At 41.9% G+C, this 19,265-nt stretch overlaps 1 protein-coding gene across 1 annotated transcript in view; it reads right to left on the bottom strand.

The window, feature by feature from the left end:
* The window catches only part of Melk (maternal embryonic leucine zipper kinase), a 69,191-nt gene that overhangs the window by 33,971 nt on the left and 15,955 nt on the right, over window positions 1-19,265 (bottom strand). The window contains exons 6-9 of the mRNA XM_005362115.3: window positions 18,907-18,975; window positions 16,804-16,896; window positions 12,636-12,734; window positions 1,091-1,159 (exon numbers count right to left, since the gene is read on the bottom strand). Of these exons, the coding sequence (XP_005362172.1) occupies window positions 1,091-1,159; window positions 12,636-12,734; window positions 16,804-16,896; window positions 18,907-18,975 (330 nt within the window). The remainder of the gene's footprint in view (window positions 1-1,090; window positions 1,160-12,635; window positions 12,735-16,803; window positions 16,897-18,906; window positions 18,976-19,265) is intronic.

Here is a 19,265-nt window from a genome sequence, read left to right as displayed (position 1 = left end):
CATGAAGTTCAGTCAATCTATTGTATGATGTAATAGTCTTTTTGCTGGAAAACCTATTCATGGGAAATAGTCACCAGTTTAGTATTCAAGCAAGCGTAGTGTAGGGCATTCACATGGAATACGCAATCTCTACTTCTGATTCACTCACAGACGCAGAGAACAAGCTGAAAAGCACACCTTTCGTTTCCATTTGTGAAGTTCAAATGTGAGGAGAGAAAAATTAATCAACAAAGATTAAGTTTTGGGGACTAGAAGAAAGGCTGAGGCATTTTTCAATCTCACTATGGAGATTTGGTGGTCTGGTTCTACTTAATCAAGGTGGGTGAGCCTGAGGTACATTTTAAATTAAAGGTAGAGATGACTTAATCGATGAAAAACTGGAAGATGTTCAGGGAACATAATAAATAAAATAATTCACTATTTTCCAAGTAGTTCCAATTCATTGTATCCAAACTACACAACAGAGCAGTGAAGTGGGCTCAGACTCATTTACAGACCACACTTTAGAAGGTAGACTCACTGACTGGCTAACAGGTGAAGACCTAGACTTCAGCACTCTGCCTTTACCATCAGCCCATCAAACAGTCATTCTCAAAGTGGCCCCAAACCATCAGCATCAGCACCATTCAGGAGCCTTTTGGAAATGGGAATGCTTAGTCCCTGCCTGAGATCTGTTATATCAGACAATGTTTTTTAACAGGCCTACCTCGCAATTCAGACACACACTGAGGTTTGAAAAGCGCACTAGTTCACAGGGCTAACAGAGCACACATCCGTCCATCTAAGCGTTTGTTCAGTAGTTTCTATACGCCTAATGTGCCAGAGTAGAAATAAGAAAATGGAGAGGACAGCAAAGAGCTAGAGAAACAGAATGAGTACTAAATAAACAAATAAAGGTTTAAAAAGTACACCATCAAACACAGGCAAAGTCTAAGCAACTGTGTTTACAACATAATTAGCAGAGATCCTCAGAGCGGATATTCACAAGACACATGATGAGTAATGATAAATGCAGCAGGCCCACAGATATATTAAAGTGAAATCAAGCACTACAATGGGCGTCTATTATTTAGAAATAAACAAACTTTACCTGCAGCATCTGTTGGAGAAGCAGAATGCTACTGGGGGAGAGCCACTTAGGAACATCGTATTTCCCTCTCTACAAAAAAGAAAGAAAACATTGAAGACAACTTTGGTCCAACCTGCCTTGCTAATATTCTACAGGAGTTAGATGCTAGATTTTGCTTCTGTAACTTTCAATATCTTGCCAACTACAAGATTCAGCCAACACTGTTAATAAAAACAACTCTCAGTTCTGGCCAGAAAGAAAAAATCCAGTAAATTAAGTGCTATCATCATCTCTAAATTATTCACATGTCAGAAAAGGAATACAGTACTGAGAATATAATTACAATTAACAATGAAACACACACACACCAGGCTTAGGAATCCACACTGATTGCAGGAACAGCAGAGAGATTACTACATTTATTTTATATTGCCAAAGCAAACAGGAGTTGATCACCTTACAGCAATCATCAGCTGACATAGAAGCAACAACAAAACGTACTTGATAGCAGGACATGTATGTAAAAATAGGTCACAGTGAGCCGGGCGGTGGTGATGAACACCTTTAATCCCAGCACATGGGAGGCAGAGACAGGCGGTTCTCTGTGAGTTTGAGGCCCACCCAGTCTACAGAGTGAGTTCCAGGACAGGCTCAAAAGCTACAGAGAAACCATGTTTCAAAATCCACGCCCCCCCCCCCCCAAAAAACTAGGTCACAGTGGACAGGAGGTGAACTCGGTGGTAGAGTGTTTGCTTGCCTAGCGAGTGTAAGGCCTTGGTTTGGTACCCAGCCTGAAAACAAAACAAGTCATTAACACACATCGTGTACAGGGCAGAACTCCCAATCACTGAACTGTCAATACCTTGTTTAAAACATTATCATTGTGTGAATATGTGTATGAATGCAGCACATGTGTGGAGATCAGAAGGTAACTGTGGAGCTGGTCCCCTCTGTCCCCCTTTGCAGTGGTTCTGGGGAGTGAGCTCGGGTCATCAGGTCTGTGAGACAAGTGCTTTTACCCATCTCCCCGCCCTCTAAAAGCATTTTCTAGGCAAACATCTTCTGAGGAATGGAAGAGAAGAAAGAAAGAAATGCTTACAACTTGGAGAACTGGGAGATCATCATGGTCACAATATCATCAACCAATGACAAAAGCCAGGAGACTGTTAAACCTTAATTCAAGTCAGAATACCTTTCAATAGAATCTGCCACAAACATCCTCTTTCCCAATTCTGGGGAAATGATACAACAACAATTTCTTGTGGCAGAGATCAAATTTCTGAATGGTACTAATAACAAGTAATAACAAGTTAATTACTTGAGAAAACCTAAATAAGCTGAATGTTGTTGGGTGGTGGTGGAGCACGCCTTTAATCCCTGCGCTTGGGAGGCAGAGTCAGGCAGATCTCAGTGAGTTCGAGGCCAGCCTGCTCTACAAAGCAATCTCCATAAAAGGCTAGGACTGTTACACAGAGAAACCTTGTCTCAAAAAACAAACAAAAATAGTAAGTTGAATGTGTAATTCATAGCATGCATGAAAATTAATTTCAACCAAATTAAATGCAAACATAATATTTTAAGAGTACTTACAAAAAGCAGGGGAGGTTGTTTTTAGAATTTTTCCCAGACAAAACAGTAAAACTAGAAACATGTACAAGACCCTGTTCAGTCCCCAGCACTGTATAAAACCAGGTGTAGTGAGACACCCACCATAGGCGGAATTTTCTATTCCACCAGCCAGCTCCCAAATAACCATACAGAGATTTATTATTAATTATAAATGTCCAGCCAATAGCTTAGGCTTATTACCAACTAGCTCTTACAACTTAAATTAACCCATATTTCTTATCTATATTTTACCATGTGGTTCGGTACCTTTATTCAGTAGAGCATGTTAATCTTGCTTCTTGCCATGTCTCAGGCCAACACACCCTCCTTCATCCCAGAGTGCTCGCTCTCTCTCTCTCTCTTCAAGTCCCACCTGACCTCTTCCTGCCTAGCTACTGGCCATTTAGCTCTTTATTAAACCAATGAGAGCAACACATCTTCACAGTGTACAAAAAGATTATTCCACAACAATTCACCTATAATCCTCGTACTTAAGACAGGAGAAGGAGAGTTCAAGGTCTCAAAAAACAAACAGGAGTTGGGAGGAAGGCTCAGTGGGTAAAGGCACTAGCTGCACAAGCTGGGCAACCAGAATTCAATTCCAGAAACCCACGATTTAAAAACCCCTGTGTGGAGCTATACCTGTAATCCCAGCACCACTACTAGAAGACAGTAAGCAGAGACAGAGTCACCCAGAAGCCAACAGGACAGCCAGCCTGAATTACATGGCACAACAGCAGGACAATGAGAGAGACCCTGTCACCAAGGTGGGAAGCACAAATCAAAAGTTGTCCTCTGCCTCCACAGATCTGCCTTTATGTACACACACACACACACAAAAGAGACAAGGAGAGGCCCTGTCTCAAGGAAAAGGGGCTGAAGAGATGGCCCAGCAATGAAGAGCACTGACTGTTCTTATAAAGGATCTGGATTCAGTTCCCATCACCTTAAAGGTGGCTCACAACCATCTGTAACTTCTGTGCCAGGGATCCAATACCATCTTCTGACCTCTATGGAGACACCAGATACACACAAGGTACACACCAGATACATGAAGGCAAAACTGTGCTACATAGAAAATAAAAATAAATCTTTTTGTTTGTTTGTTTGCTTTTGTTTTTTGAAACAGGGTTTCTCTGTAGCTTTGGTGCCTGTCCCGGAACTAGCTCTTGTAGACCAGGCTGGCCTCGAACTCCCAGAGATCCGCCTGCCTCTGCCTCCCGAGTGCTGGGATTAAAGGTGTGCGCCACCACCGCCCAGCTAAAAATAAATCTTTAAAAAAATTTAAGGTATTGCTTTTATAACACTGACAAACATATTAGTTTTTGTTTTTCTAAGATGGGTGTCACTATATTGCCCAGAATAGCCAGGGCTCAAGTTATCTTCCTGTCTCAACCTGAGTAGCTGAGACTAAAAGCACATATAAACGGATAATGTAAACATGGTAGCATTTACTATAGAACTGTTTGTAATATGGCTAAAGAACCTATGGCCAAGTCCAAAGGGCCTCCCAAACCACAGGAAGCCACAGTAAAATTCCTGAGTAAGGACTCTGAGTTAGAAATGTAGTCCAGGGAGATATAGGCAGGCATAGAAAGAAAGCTAAAGTCAGTTGTAATGAAGGAGACTCTGAGAATCCATCCACTAATACACTAGTAAGGGTATAACAGAAGTTAATCCAGTTTACAAGTCAGGGACAGGTTACAGGTCATTCAAAGTCATAAACTATATGGTAGACATGATGGCTCAGGCCTTTAATCCCAGCACTTGGGGAGCAGAGGTAGGCAGATCTCTGAGTTCATGGCCAGCCTGGAGTATATGAGTTCCTGGTTAGAAGGGCTACATAGTGAGACCCTGTCTCAAAAAAAAAAAGAAAAGAAAAGAAAAATAATCTATATGGCAGGCTGGTTTTCCATTATGTTAAAGAGGTAAGCAGAGTTCCAAAGTTTTCATTCCCTTTCTCTTTGGTCTTCAATGTGATACAGAGAGACCACTCATTTATACCTTGCTTGGGGTGGGGGATGTTAATGCTTGCCTGAGTCAGAAGCCTCTAATTCATTTCTCCCTACTGGCCTTTAGCTATAGCCAACTGAACCCCATGTGAAGGCTCAGTGCTATCTTGTCCCAATTTTTATCTTAAGGGAGGAAGGATTTAGATGCTGCTGCCAACTCTCCAGCAATATGGGGCTGGACCTCTCACTGGCCCCTCCCATAACTGAGTATTTCATAACTCCTAGCCAAAGGCTTCTCACGAGTCTGCCCAGGAACTGGATTTGCTCTCAGCAAACAGACCATCTGCCTGCCTCTCATAAGCTTCAGCTTGCTCTTGTCCCACAGAAAGAAGAGCTTCATCTGCTTACCTGCTTATCAAATGGCCACAGCCCACCTCAGTTTCTGATCAGAACTTGCTCCCCTGCTGGTCACTCATTGGTCAGACTCTGTGGGCTAGCTCTGGGTGGCCTTTCCCCACGCTAATAGCTACAGACTTTGCTGCTTACTCCCTCACCCCTCGATGCTGGGCTGGTGCCCACTCCCACTGTGGGAGAATAAGTCAGCTGTGCTAAGCCACCACCCTCAAGTTCTCCTACAGCTTCAGTTAGGGTCTCACCTCCTAGCGGCCTCCCAAGGAGAGGTTTGGTTCCAGATCCCTTGCTTTTCTGATACTCCAAAACAGGTTCATAACTACCAAAGTAAAAGAAATGTTATGCCTTTAAACTAACATTCAAAAGAAAAAAAAAGCAAACAAACAAAAACTTAGCTAAAAGTAGGAATACTCCAAATGACATGTACCACACAGCCAGCACGAGGAACTTTTTAGTAGATGCCCTGTGCTTTGCAGGAGCATGCAGGGTTGGGGGATACTCCTGACTTCTAAGTCAGGCCGTAAATGCTGCTGCACACCACAGTACTACAGCACTCCACCACCACAGCAAAGAATGACAGCATCCCAAGTATCAACAACAGAGTCAAGGCTGAAAACCAGTCACAGAGCAAAATGTTTTAACTGGCTAGAAAAGGACCGAGAAGCAGACAGTGCTTCTTGCACTGTGCTAAAGGAAGCCTACAAGTACAGAGAGGGGTGATTTGAATAGTAAAATATACATTCAAAGAGCAAATGGAAAAGACCTCAGGGAACAATGCTGCCAAGGAGGCTCCACAGAAGGCTCTGTACGAGCCAGAACTGCACCCCTAAACCATGCTTCTTTATTTAAGGGTGATTACCTGGCAAACGAGAACAGAGCAACAGGAGATGAAAGCCAAGTGGGAGGAGGAGAAAGGTCTATGGGCAAAGAATAATCCTGGGAATTCCAGCAGTCTTGAAATGGTTCATTTTGCAGATGGTACTAAGAAAGGCAGGCAGTCTCTTCAATACACAATGACAGCACTATAGTCAACTCTATAAAAATTATAAAAATATAATCTCATAAAGAGACGGCTTGTTCGTTTCCTTTAAAGTTGAAAGTAACAACTGATAGGCAATTTTACCTTCAGGCTATCCAACTCTAACTTCTAAATTACATAGACTAGTGTGTGTGTACTAGAACTGAGGTATGGCCATGCTTGTCTTCAAACACAGTGACAGCAAATGAACAGATGACTTTACTAAGATTGATACACAATCCCTAAGTAATCATGCTGAAAATGACAGCTCAGCATTTTGGTTAATGTCATCAACAAATGCAAAAGATAAACAAAGCCCGCCTCCTAAGTAAGTTACATATGTGTCAAATACTGCTGGGCTTTTCAGTCAAGACCTGCGGGCTGTAAGAGTCCCAAGTGAGAATTTTTAGAACATTCTAGGCAGATACATACTGTATGCAAGTGATACAACACCTTAATTAGATTCAACCAGCAGACTGTATTACACTGCGACTCAGAGCAACAGTTCTGAGCCAAGATTACAATAAATTTCAAAATCTATAATGTGTGAAATTAAATTCCACAATAATGCATAAAAAATCCTAATTTGAATCAATTTTCAACTTGCAAATACATGAAAAACTAAAAAATGAAATTCAGAGTAGAAGAAAGAATGCACAGTATTAGTAAATAATATTAATTAGGAAAGCCAAATTCTACCAAACAAGAATTAGGTATTTTTCTACCTCATTCATGCCGCTGCAAAGGCACTCAGTTTGCCAAAAATAAAACCTTGGATTTTACTATTAGGGAAGAACACTTTCATATTATTTTAAGGTAAGTTCCAACTCCCAAAAGATTTATTCAAGATCTACTAGTGTACTCAAATAAATAAATATACTGATTAAACAATATTAATATTTAATAGTGTTAATGCCACATCTGCCATATGAATGTGAATTTGCAAAACAGCAAAGGAAAGCAAGCAGCATAGTAGTCTAAGATTCAGAAGGGCAAAAATACAGCAAATCTCAGTCAAGTCAGTAAATTAAGAACATCATGGACCTAATGTAACTTGGTTTCCACAGACTATGAACCATCACTTATTTTTATAAAACCTTGGTAGTTTGAATAGAATTCAGCCTACAACAGGATAGGCAAACCCTCGGATGAGCCTGTACTGCTCAGTGTACTTTTCCTGCTGTGTGCACACAGCCATTAGTCTGTCTCACCACACAGCCTGGCCCCAGGACTGTTGACTCGGATAGTCTGTCTCACCACACAGCCTGGCCCCAGGACTGTTGATTCGGATGGCCCACTGAACTGCTTTTCCTGCAATGGATTTTGGGGTTCCTGTAGGAAAACTGAGTAATCTCAACACAGTTAAGAGTCTGTCCCCTCAAGCCACCGACCAGGTACATCTGGAAACCACTGGATAGCATGTGCTTTGTTTTCTCATCTCTCCAATAACCAACACCAAAAGCATCAAGATGCAGACCTTGGACCTGTTGACAGTGCTGCTAGGTTTCCACCATGGGTGCTTAACTGCACCACTGCAGTGCAAATGGTGCCAGATGGACATTTTGGTCCTTCTTTTGACATCTTGGGCTTTACAAGAGGTCTGAGGACAGTCATGATGCAGAGGAGATAGATGGCACCTCCAAAAACAATGCCAAGAGAGTTCCATTTTTTTGTGGGGTGGTGAGAAACAGGATCTCATGCAGCCCAGGATGGCCTTAAATTCACTATGTAGCCAAGAATGACCTTGAATTCCTGATATGCTTCTATCTATCATGCATTGGGATCACAGGCATATGCCACCACTCCAAATTAATAAAATGCTAAGGATAGAACCCAGGACCTCATGAATGGTAGGCAAGCACTCTACCTAGTGAACTACATCTCCAGTCCTTTTTTTTACTATTTTGTTTTGTTTTTTTAAGAGAGGGTCTCATGTAGTCCTGGGTGACTCGAACTCACTATGGTAGCTGAGGATGGCCTTGAACTCCTGATCCTCGAGTGACCTCCTCCTCCTAAAGGCTAGAATTACATGTGCCACCACATGTCCTGCCCATTCAGTTTTTAAACAATTTAGAAATATTAATGGCACAATGTCAACTGTCAGTGGCAGTAATTATTACATGACAGAAGCAGCATTCAAAACTTCAACATAACAGTAAGAAAACATAAAACAAGAGTCAAGGAATTCAGAGCTCTGAGTTGGAATGGACCTGGGAAATTACTGACTACTGGAACGCTGTAACAATACTGATGAACAAAATCAGAACTAGTCAGGATGCAATGCCATCCCGTCAGTGAAAAAGCTGACGCATAACAACACCTAATGGGAACAAGGAAAGTGAACTTGTAACCATGGTAAACCTGATATGAAAGGATGTCTGGGCACATTCTGGTCAATAGGTGCAAACGTAAGCTTGATGTGGAAGTCATGTCTCTTCTTGGTGCCAGTGATTTTTGTAGACTAACAACTACAGAGCTGAGAAATCATGACTCGTAGTTATGAGGAAGGGCTCTGGGCCCTGAGGAAATTATTGAAGTCTCTACCTTTGCTTCCTCCACTACAGAAGGAAACATAACAGAAAGTGTCTTCTTTTACAAAACCTGGCCAATCAGCACAGCTCCCAGATGCCAAGTGTTATTCTTGTGACAAAGGAGTAAGACACACATGCAGCAAGCATTTTCTTTCTTTTTAGGCAACCATGTGCCAGCTAAACAAGACATACAGCCTACATGACAGAAGGCGCCAAGCCCTTGGAGGAGCAGTGGCAGCAGGAAAACACAACTTCAATGAGTAACAAGCTGAACCCTAAGAAAAACATATGCACACCTGGAAAGGGGAAACAGAAAAGATCACTTGACAAAACTGGGAACATGGGGCTGGGGGGAGTAGGGAGGGCCGAAGGGGAAGACGAGGGTAGAAGGGAGTGGGAAGGAGAGCTTAGGGAACGGGATAGTCAAGATGGGGGAAGGACAGAGATGAGAGCAAGGAAAGACATATTTTGATTGATGGGGCTAGCAGGAAACCTGGCACTAGAGAAATTCCCAGAAATCCACAAGGACGACCCCAGCTAAGACCTTAAGCAATAGAGGAAAGGGGGCCTGAACTGGCCTTGCACTGTAGTCGACTGATGAATATCTTAAATATCACCACAGAACCTTCATCCAGCAACTGATGGAAACAGAGGCAGAGACCCACAGCGGAACACTCGACTGAGCTCCCAAAGTCCAGTTGAAGAGTGGGAGGAGTGAGAATATGAGCAAAGAGATCAAGACCAAAATGGGTACACCCACTGAAACAGTTTACCTGAGCTAACAGGAGCTCACCAACTCCAGCTGTGGTGTGGGAGGGTCCATCTGTCTTTGTGTTGCCTTTATTGGTTAATGAATAAAGAACTGCTTTGAGCCTATGGCAGGGAAGAACAGAACTAGGCAAGAAAAGCTAGGCTGTATGCTGGGAGAAAGGAGGCAGAGTCAGAGAGATGTCATGTAGCCCCACCGAAGACAGACGCCAGAACTTTACTCAGTAAGCCACAGACACGTGGTGATATACAGATTAATATAAATGGGTTAATTTAATATAAGAGTTAGCCAGTAAGAAGCTAGAGCTAATGGCCAAGCAGTAATTTAAATAATACAGTTTCTGTGTGATTATTTCAGGACTAAGCAGCCGGGAAGCAACAAGCGGCCCCTCCTCCAACACAGCTGGACAGGGAAGGAACCAGCATAGGTCCAAACTAGTCCTGAATGTGGGTGACAGTTCTATAGCTGGGGCAGACTGTGGGGCCACTGGCAGTGGCACCAGGATTTATCTTTCCTGCTTGTACTGGCTTTTTTGGAGTCCATTCTCTTTGGATGTATACCTTGCTCAGCCTAGACGTAGTAGGGAGGGCCCTGGACCTTCCCCAAAGCAATGTGCCTTACCCTCTCTGAGGAGTGGTTGGGGTGGGGTGGGAGGATAGCTGGAGGGAAGGGGAGGAGGGGAGGAAGTAGGGATTGGTATGTAAAATGAAAAATGGTAAATGATTGTTTTATTTTTTAGAAGATAGATAGATAGATAGATAGATAGATAGATAGATAGATAGATAGATAGATAGATAGATAGATAGATAGATATTTTAAAAAATATATAAAACAAAACTTCAACAAAAAGTCTAAAGTGCATGCTGGAGGCACAAAGATTTCAGTGCAGCTCCAAAACAGTGAGCCCTTTTTCTGTACACCTACAGAGACTCACAGCTGGCTGGTACAGTTACCTCCCACTCTCTACAACAGCTCACTAAAAATGCACCAGCCTATCCATAAAGTACCAATCCTCGCAAAACAAGTTCAACAGCACATTAAAAGGATTATATACACCAGGACCATACAGTCTCTATTACAGGGTCTGAGGACTGTTCAACAGACCAAATCAAATTAACAAACTTTACAAATGAGAAGAAAATACATTATCATCTAAATTGATACAGAAAAGCATATGGCAAAATAACAGCACTCCATAAAAGCACCTGACAAAAAAGGGAAAGACAAGAACTACCTCAACATAATGAAAGCCTAGGGTTACCATCACATGCCATAGGAAACCCCGAAAGCTTTCCCTCTAAGACTAAGAGCCATCTCAGCACTCAGAACAGAGTGTAGCTGAAGGACTGTGGGGATTAAAGCCAACGTGGGCTACAGAGTGAAGTCCAGGACAACCTGGGATACAGTATGAGACGTCACCTCAAAATTACAAACCTCAGGGGGCTGGAGAGAAGGCTCAGAGGTTAAAAGTACTGGCTGCTCTTCCAGAGGTCCTGAGTTCAATTCCCAGCAACCACATGGTGGCTCACACCATCTGTACTGAGATCTGGTGCCCTGTTCTGGCGTGCGGGCATACATGGAGGCAGAATGTTGTATACATAATAAATAAATAAATATTAAAAAAATAAAAAAAAATTAGAAACCTCAGCTGGATATGGTGGTGTCTGCCTTTAACCCAGTACACCGGAGGGATGAGGCAGGCAGACAGAGCTCTGTAAATTTGTGGCAAGCCTGGTCTACATAGCAAGCTAGCCAAGGCTACATAGTGAATGAAACCCTTTCCCAAAAACAAAAAAAAACATAAAGCACACACACAAAAACAAACAAACAAACCAACCTGGGGCCAGTGAGATGGCTGAGCAAGTAGGGAAAGGTGCTTGCCAAGTCTGACAACTCAAGTTCAGACACCTTAGAAATATAATAATTCCACAAATTGTTTTCTGACCTCCACACTTACACAGTGGCATTGCCCCCAAACAAGTATATAACTGAAATTTAAAAATAAAACTTTGAGATCAGCCTAGGCTATATAAAACCATGTATGTATATGTATACATATATATACACATATATACATATATATACATATATATATATATATATATATTTAAGGGGGGGCTGGGGAGATAGTTCAGCTGTGAAGAGCAATGGCTCCTTTTCCAGAGGAGCTGGGTTCAATTCCCAGCACCCACATGGGAGCTCACAGTCTGTAACTACAGTTCCAGGTGATCTGACACCCTCACACAGGTGAAACATAATAAAAAAAAAAAATTAAAATGTATTAAAAAAAAAAAACAAGAGTTGCTAAGTTTCACCACTTCTATCACTTCTATTAACACAGTACAGGAAGTACTAGCCAGAGCAAGTAGGGAATCAAGAAGTAAAACCTTTACATGATTCAAACTGAAGATATACATAAAGCAAAGACCACCCCCCTCCTAATTTTCTTCCACAGACTGCAGCAGCCATCAGCTTCTAGTATTTCCTGCCAAAGACGCTGGGCTTTATTGTGTTTTTCAGAATGATGATATGCTATACAAGGCTCTGTTCCTTGCTTTTTCAATTAGCACTGTGTCTTTTTAAATTTTTATTTTATTTATTATTAGTGAAGTGGTGTTTAAGTATGAGTCAGAAGACAACTTTGACAACTTTCAGGGGTCAGTTCTCTGCTTCCCTCGGAGGCTCCAGGAAGCACTTCTTCCTGCCCAACCATGCTGCCAGTCCACTTAACAACATAGCTTAAATATTATTTTATTATCAATATTTGATGAGGTCCTTCATTCTCCCCTCCACTCACCCCCAGACAGGGTTTCTCTGTGTAGCCATAGCTGTCCTGGAACTAACTCTGTAGACCAGGATGGCCTCGAACTCAAGAGTTCTGCCTGTGCCTGCCTCTGCCTCCTGAGTGCTAGGATTAAAGACGTGTGCCAATACCACCCAGCTCTTTTTTAAATCTATAGGTGGTCTACTATTAACATCTACTGTAATTTCACAAGATTGTTTTCAGAAAGAAAAGAAGGAGGGAGGGAGGGAGGGAGGGAAGGAAGGAAGGAAGGAAGGAAGGAAGGAAGGAAGGAAGGAAGGAAGGAAAAAGGAAAAAAGAAAAAGGAAAAAGCATCCTCCAACTCCATTCCTTTTAACCATGGCCAAATAACACCTACAGTCTTAACTTCTAACAGCCTGGACTATATCTGTCTTTTGGTACTTTAATCCATGGAAAATACAATAAACAGTGCAGACAGCTTTTATTCTGAAATTCTATACCCACACTACTCACCATAATCTTCTTGTACAAAGCCATGACATTATCATCATCAAACGGTAGAAATCCGCACATAAGCACATACAAGAGGATGCCCATGCTCCAAACATCTGCCTAAGAGGGAAAAACATAGCATCAAAATACATTTCAAAAAGAAAGAACACAAAATGAATCACAGAATCTTCACAAAGCTGGAAGAGAACTAAGAACCGGCCAATTCAACTTGCTCATTCTACAGAGAGTGAACACGAAGCCCAGAAAGTCCAAAGTCACTGACTCAGTGGAAGACCTCCTGGCTTTGAATTCAGTATAGTCCTCTACCGCATGCTAGTACTGAATAAAAAATAACTCAACTGGGTGGAAACTGAGCCATGATAAGGAAATGAAGCCAGGTCTCTAATTCTCAAAGACAGTTTTAAGGCTACCAGGGGCTTAAGGTTACATATGAAGATTATGTAAACATGTAGAGAGATGTCTGAAAACTTCCTGGCCATCTGCAAATGTAATTAAGCTGTGTTGTAAAATCCTTTGTACATAGAGAGATCTTTTTTTATTTGTTTGTTTGTTTGTTTGTTTTTCGAGACAGGGTTTCTCTGTGGCTTTGGAGCCTGTCCTAGAACTGGCTCTGTAGACCAGGCTGGTCTCGAACTCACAGAGATCCGCCTACCTCTGCCTCCCGAGTGCTGGGATTAAAGGCGTGCGCCACCATCGCCCGGCTAGAGAGATCTTAATAAAACTTAGTGGTTGACTTTTCCAACATGTAGGATGGCACCACAGCACTACAAATCCTAAACTCCAGAAGGACGTTTACATCGCTCTGTGACATCCTTGAGTCTCATGAGTCCTGAGCAGTAACTATTTATTCAAGCAGTACTTGGCTTTGACCAATAATAATGCCACATTATTAGTCACGGCTCCTAATCTTGGTTGTCAACTTGACTACATCTGGAAACACTAAAACCAAGGTGCAGTTGTGTGATCAGATATTGGAGGTGGGGAGACAGCCTAAGTCTGGAGCACACCTGCTAGTCGCAGCCTACACAGAAAGGCGTGGGAGAAGGAAGCTTTTGCTTTTTGCTACTCAGTCTCACTCTCACTGACAAAAGTGTCTATCCTGTTGCTATGACTGTTATTCTATCCAGTATCGTCAGGATTCCAACACGGCTCTTCCCAGACTCCAGCATCCGCCAGACTGAGATTGCAAAGACACCCTGCACCATGGACAGGACAACTACTAGATTCTTGGCCTTTCTGTTGTGAGACAGCCATTATTGGATTACAAGAATTATAATCTATAACTCAATCTAGTAAGTCCATATTGTTTTTTCCATTCTGTCAGTTCTATTCCTTTAGAGAATTCTACCACTGTTCACTTGCTGGGGAAGCAGTCCAGTGATAGTGCCTAAATGTGAGTCACAGCTTTCACCCTCATCTGATCCTTAGAAACCTGCAAGAAATAAGGACTGTAAAACAGACCGACCTAGGCAGCATCATGTGTCTAGGTAGTACGGTAACCTAGACCTGTCCGCTGAATCACAGCAGACAGGACTCTGTGACAATGCTGATGTGAACAGTCTGCCTCTCAAGTCAACTAGTGATCTGTGTTGCAAGCTATGGAGATCAGAAGTTAGCATGTATGCCTGAGAGGTGTCAGACATTTCGTTTATTAAGTTGAGGCAATACAGAAAGTGAACACAGCCTTTTCAAATACCAGAGCGATCAAAACAGATTATGTCTGAAACTAAAAGATGAAAAAAAATACAGGAGTGTTTCCATAAAAATCTACCATAGCGTACTGGAAAGAAACTAGACTTTCCAGTTAACTCAATCGGGCATCTCCTGTCTCAAATTAGATAAGAGAACACACTAATTAACTAAAATCATAAGCAAAGGCAAATGTAAATAAGCCTATCCATTGATGAATAAAATAAAAATAACTGGGTGAAGAAAAACCTCTGAAACATTTCCCACAAGTCATTTGTGAAAAGCCTTAGAAACCCTACCATGGAACATGTCCTAGGCAGGACAAACATCAGAAGTGCCTCAACTGTTTACTTTAAAATGAAGCACTATGCCAGGCGGTGGTGGCGCACACCTTTAATCCCTGCACTCTAGAGGCAAAGGCAGACGGATCTGTGAGTTCAGGACCAGCCTGGTCTACAAGAGCTAGTTCCCAGTACCACGTAAACTGAATCTGGTGGCACACATCAGTCATCCCAACACTTGGGAATAAAGACAAGATCAGAAGTTCAAGCTCATCCTTGGCTACATAGCCGAGATCATAGCCCGAGCTATATGATTCCCTGTTTCACAAACAAGCTGGGCATTGTGGTGCACACCTTTAATCACAGCATTCAGGAGGCAGAAGCAGGGGATCTCTGTGAGACCAGTTTGATTTACATAGTGAGTTTCAAGCCAACTAGAACTACATTGTGATATCCTGTGTGTTATGTGGTGTGTGTGTGTGTGTGTGTGTGTGTGTGTGTGTGTGTTGTGGGGTGGGGCGTCAAGTCGGCCAGCAAGATGAATCAGCAGGTAAAGAAGCATGCTGTCAAGCTAACATCATAAATTCAAACCCTGGGACCCTTATAGTGAAAGGAGAAAGAGAAAACCAGCTCCCATAAACTGTCCTCTGGCCTTCATCTGCATGCACAATATGTATGTACATGTACATACATACACACATACATGTAAACAGAATAAAGCTGTAAAGAGTATCACTAGGACAAGCACACATTTTACAGGGGTCTGTAGCATAATGATTCACATCTGTACTTCCAGCACTGGTGAGGGGGAGATGAGGCAAGAACCCAAAAATTCAAGGCTAACCTGAGCTACATAGTGAGTTCCAGACCAGCACAGGAGACAAAACAGGTTTGGCTCTGTGAATAGTTACCTTCCAGACAGGCATGAGGATGAGAGTTTAGATCCCCAAAGCCACATAAGCCTAGCACCTGAAAGTCAGAGACAAGGAATTCCCTTGTCAGGCTGGCTACCAAAACTAGCTGGAATTAGTCAACTACAGAGTTCAGTAAGAGAACCTGCCTCAGTAATGTAGAAGCTATCAACCAGACATCCACTTCAGACTTATGCATGTACAGCTATAAACACACATGTGAATATATACATACACACATCAAAAAGAAAAAGTTCTCAGGAAGCTGAGGCAGGAAGACCTCAGGTTGGACAATTCAGCTTTCCAACTGAAAATACAAGATCTTGCCTCAAAATTTAAAAACAAAAAAACAACAAAAACTAAAGGGGTTGGGACTTAGGTCAGTGGTAGTGTTACCATATTCAATCTCCAGAACACTATAAAAAGAAAAGCCCCCCCCCCCCCGACCTTCAGGAAATTACACATATATAAAGCTACAGGCAGTACTCCAGTTACTGCCCAGGCTGCTGAATCTTTTTAAAAGAGACAATATATTAAAAATAATAAAATGTACATAAATAGTTATGAAGGGATATGATGCTCAGTTTACATTCATATGGTTATAAAAAAGGATCTGCATAATATGTATGTTCTAAGAAAAATGTAAATAGAGGAAAATATAAATAAATACAAATTTAAATAAAAATATACCAAAGTTCTTAATTCTATTTTTGTACAATACTTTAAATTTGAGATGAAAATGAATTCACTAAAAATATACAAAATCCCATCTACCCCTGTTCCAAACTAAGCAAGCTGGTATTTCCAAAGTCCTCCCACATAGCACTTCTCCCCAGAGATGTTCCACAGGAAGGTGGATTCTGCAGGTAAAGAAAGCTGGGACCAGCTCGCACCTGTGCTGTTTCCCCTCCAAAGATCCCCGCTACACAAGAGTGTGTGCAAGAGAGGAGACATTCAGCCCAGCAACTCCTAAACTTCTGAAAAGTCATGGTTTATTTCTTTACAACACTAATGCCAGCAACACCTGAGCTCCGGAGAATAAGAGGGGCCGCCTACAACTTGAAGGGTCAAGTGCAAAGGAGGCAAAGCCAGGCTTTCTGAGCAAGGACACTTGAAGGACAGTTTTGATTTTCTTCTGTGTTAATAAACGCCTTTGAAAACTGGGTGTGCCACCACAGCCTTGGGCCACACCTAGCTTACCCAGCCTCAAACTACAGCACACTATACAAAAAACAACTGTAACAAGGATGACAGAAAAAAATCCCCAAACTCATCAGGAACAATTACCTCTGATCCGAGATACGATTTGCCTTGGATTAGTTCAGGTGCCGCATAAGCAAGACTCCCACAGCATGTCTGTAGATGGTAGTCCTTGTTGCCCTACCATAACATAAAATGAAACTTATTAGTGATGGCCCCTAAGAATAGTAAGTCTCAAGTTAGGCATGATGTGTACATTTGTAAGCAGAGGACCAGGAGTTCAAGGCCAGAATCAACTACATAAAAAGCTTGAGACCAGTCTGGGTTTAGACGAGACCCTGTCTCAAAAAATCAAAAATAAACATTAAAAACATTAAACTTTGAAAAAATCTCCCTTTTGAATTCAAAGAAAGGCTAGATGAAGAACCAGCCCATGCCAGGTGTGGTGGCACACATCTTCAATACCAGGACTTTGGAGGCAGAGGCAGGCAGATCTCTGAGTCTGAGGCCAGCCTGGGCCTGGTCTACAGGATGAGTTCCAGGACAGTCAAGGTTACACAGAGAAATCTTGTCACAAAAAAACAAAACAAAGAAATAAACAAAAACCTCTTCCAAATAACCAAGAGATTTCTGCAAATGCTCTTGTGTATATGTACATGCACATATGCCAACTGTGAGTCTCTGGATTTTCAATACCACTCAACCACACATGAACAATACCTTTCCCCTTTAGTTAAGTCAAATCAAGTCCATACTTCCCCTAAATATTTATTTGCATAGTAATAAACCTCACATCCATCCAAGCACCCATGATTTCCTACCCCCAAGTATTCAAGAAATAACCACCGAATTCAAGTCCCTATCTTTAACATCTAATCTTTACAAATGCAGAACAACTTCCTTTTCGTTCACAGGAAGAAACAAGTGGTAAGTAGGAGACATTGCTAATCTATCCTAATCTATCCTTCAGACTCTGGTAAGGCAAATCACCGCCTTACCTGGTGATCTGTCAACCTCCTCTGCTCTCCAAAGAGGCATAGGCCTTATGAAAATGAAGCTGCTGCTGCACTCCTGGGCTGAGCCCTACAGGGGGCCAAGACCTAGAAACCTTAAGATTTTGTTTACAAATGAAACATACCCAGAAGTGAGAGCCCCACGGAGGCTGAGGCCATCCTTCCCACCATCCCCATTTTCTTGGACGGTGTCTTTGTGAGTTGGAGCTGTAGCAGTCATTTAAAAAAAAGCTAATGGAATCTTCCACAAACATCCCCACCCACCTCCTACAGAGAATGCAACTAACTTATCTGTCTGTCAAAGGATGATCTTTATATGCTTTATGTCTGAAAAAAAAAAAATAGAAACTGCCTCCTGAATCATCTGCTTCCCAGACACAAGCCTCCACTGGTAATCTCAGAATAGACACCAGTGGGAGAAGAATCAGAAAGAACCAGACATTCAAAACTGAGGAGACAAAATCTGCTTCCCCTTGCTAATGCTGAGGGGCAGGAAATCATCACAGGACTACAAAGGCCTGAGAGGAGCCTGCAATTTCAACGTTCTTAATCAGTGTAGACAGCTCATTTTAGCAATGGAGTGCCATCATTAGAGAACCCGGAAGGAAGCCTCCAACAAGCAGCCACACAGGAGCCCTGCTACAGACAGCAGAGTGGAGAAGTTCAAAGTCACCTCAGAGAAGTTACGCTAGAGAACACCAGGACTTACCTATGGAATGCAAATGAGGGGCATTTCAAGTGGAATAAATATAAGCCCATAGCCATCTATTCCCTCTCTTCTTTTACAAGGAAGGGGAATCAATCGTTAGTTATAGAACTTCTGTGTAATAAAAACTAGATACACACCAAATACCCAGCTTCTACACAAATGAACAAAGGCAGCACCTAGTGGCAACATACTCAAACTGCAAACACATGACTTAGCATTCATAGTATAATGGCTTCATGTTGCCTGGCATTACAATTGTCCCTGGGGACAAATCCTAGACCTACAGTGGTGGCTCACAATTTTGACTCCATCTCAGAAATATCTAGCAAACTTAGAAAACTACCAGTGCTAAGGATAAAATTTTCAAAATGGATGTAACTAAGTTCAATAAAGTGAAAGTCAGTGCAATTTAACACCAACAGGTACACTTATAGACAGACATACATGTATTTTTATTTTTGCACTTACCTTGGGTTTTGCACAGAGACCAAAGTCAATCAGCTTTAATTTACGATATTCATCAAACAATAAATTTTCCTGGGAAAATAAAGATATTTTGATAACTGTATTCTGATTTCCTTATATCACATCCCACCTTTAACCATTTCTAAAACTGATTTAGTTGTTTTAATTTGAAGCTGAGATCCAATATAAGTTAAATAACTGAAACCTAATGAAAAGATTAGAAAAAAATAGAGCTGAGGATAAGCATACATCTTTGACCTTAATAATACTCAGGAGGCAGAGCAAGCAGATCTGTTTGAGGCCAGCCTGGTCTAAGTAGTGAGCTCCAGGCCAGCCAGGGCTACAAAGTGAGACCCTGTTTC

The sequence above is a fragment of the Microtus ochrogaster genome, linkage group LG5 (assembly GCF_000317375.1).
Source record: "Microtus ochrogaster isolate Prairie Vole_2 linkage group LG5, MicOch1.0, whole genome shotgun sequence".
NCBI lineage: Eukaryota > Metazoa > Chordata > Mammalia > Rodentia > Cricetidae > Microtus > Microtus ochrogaster.
This window is presented reverse-complemented; position numbering and strand designations above follow the sequence as displayed.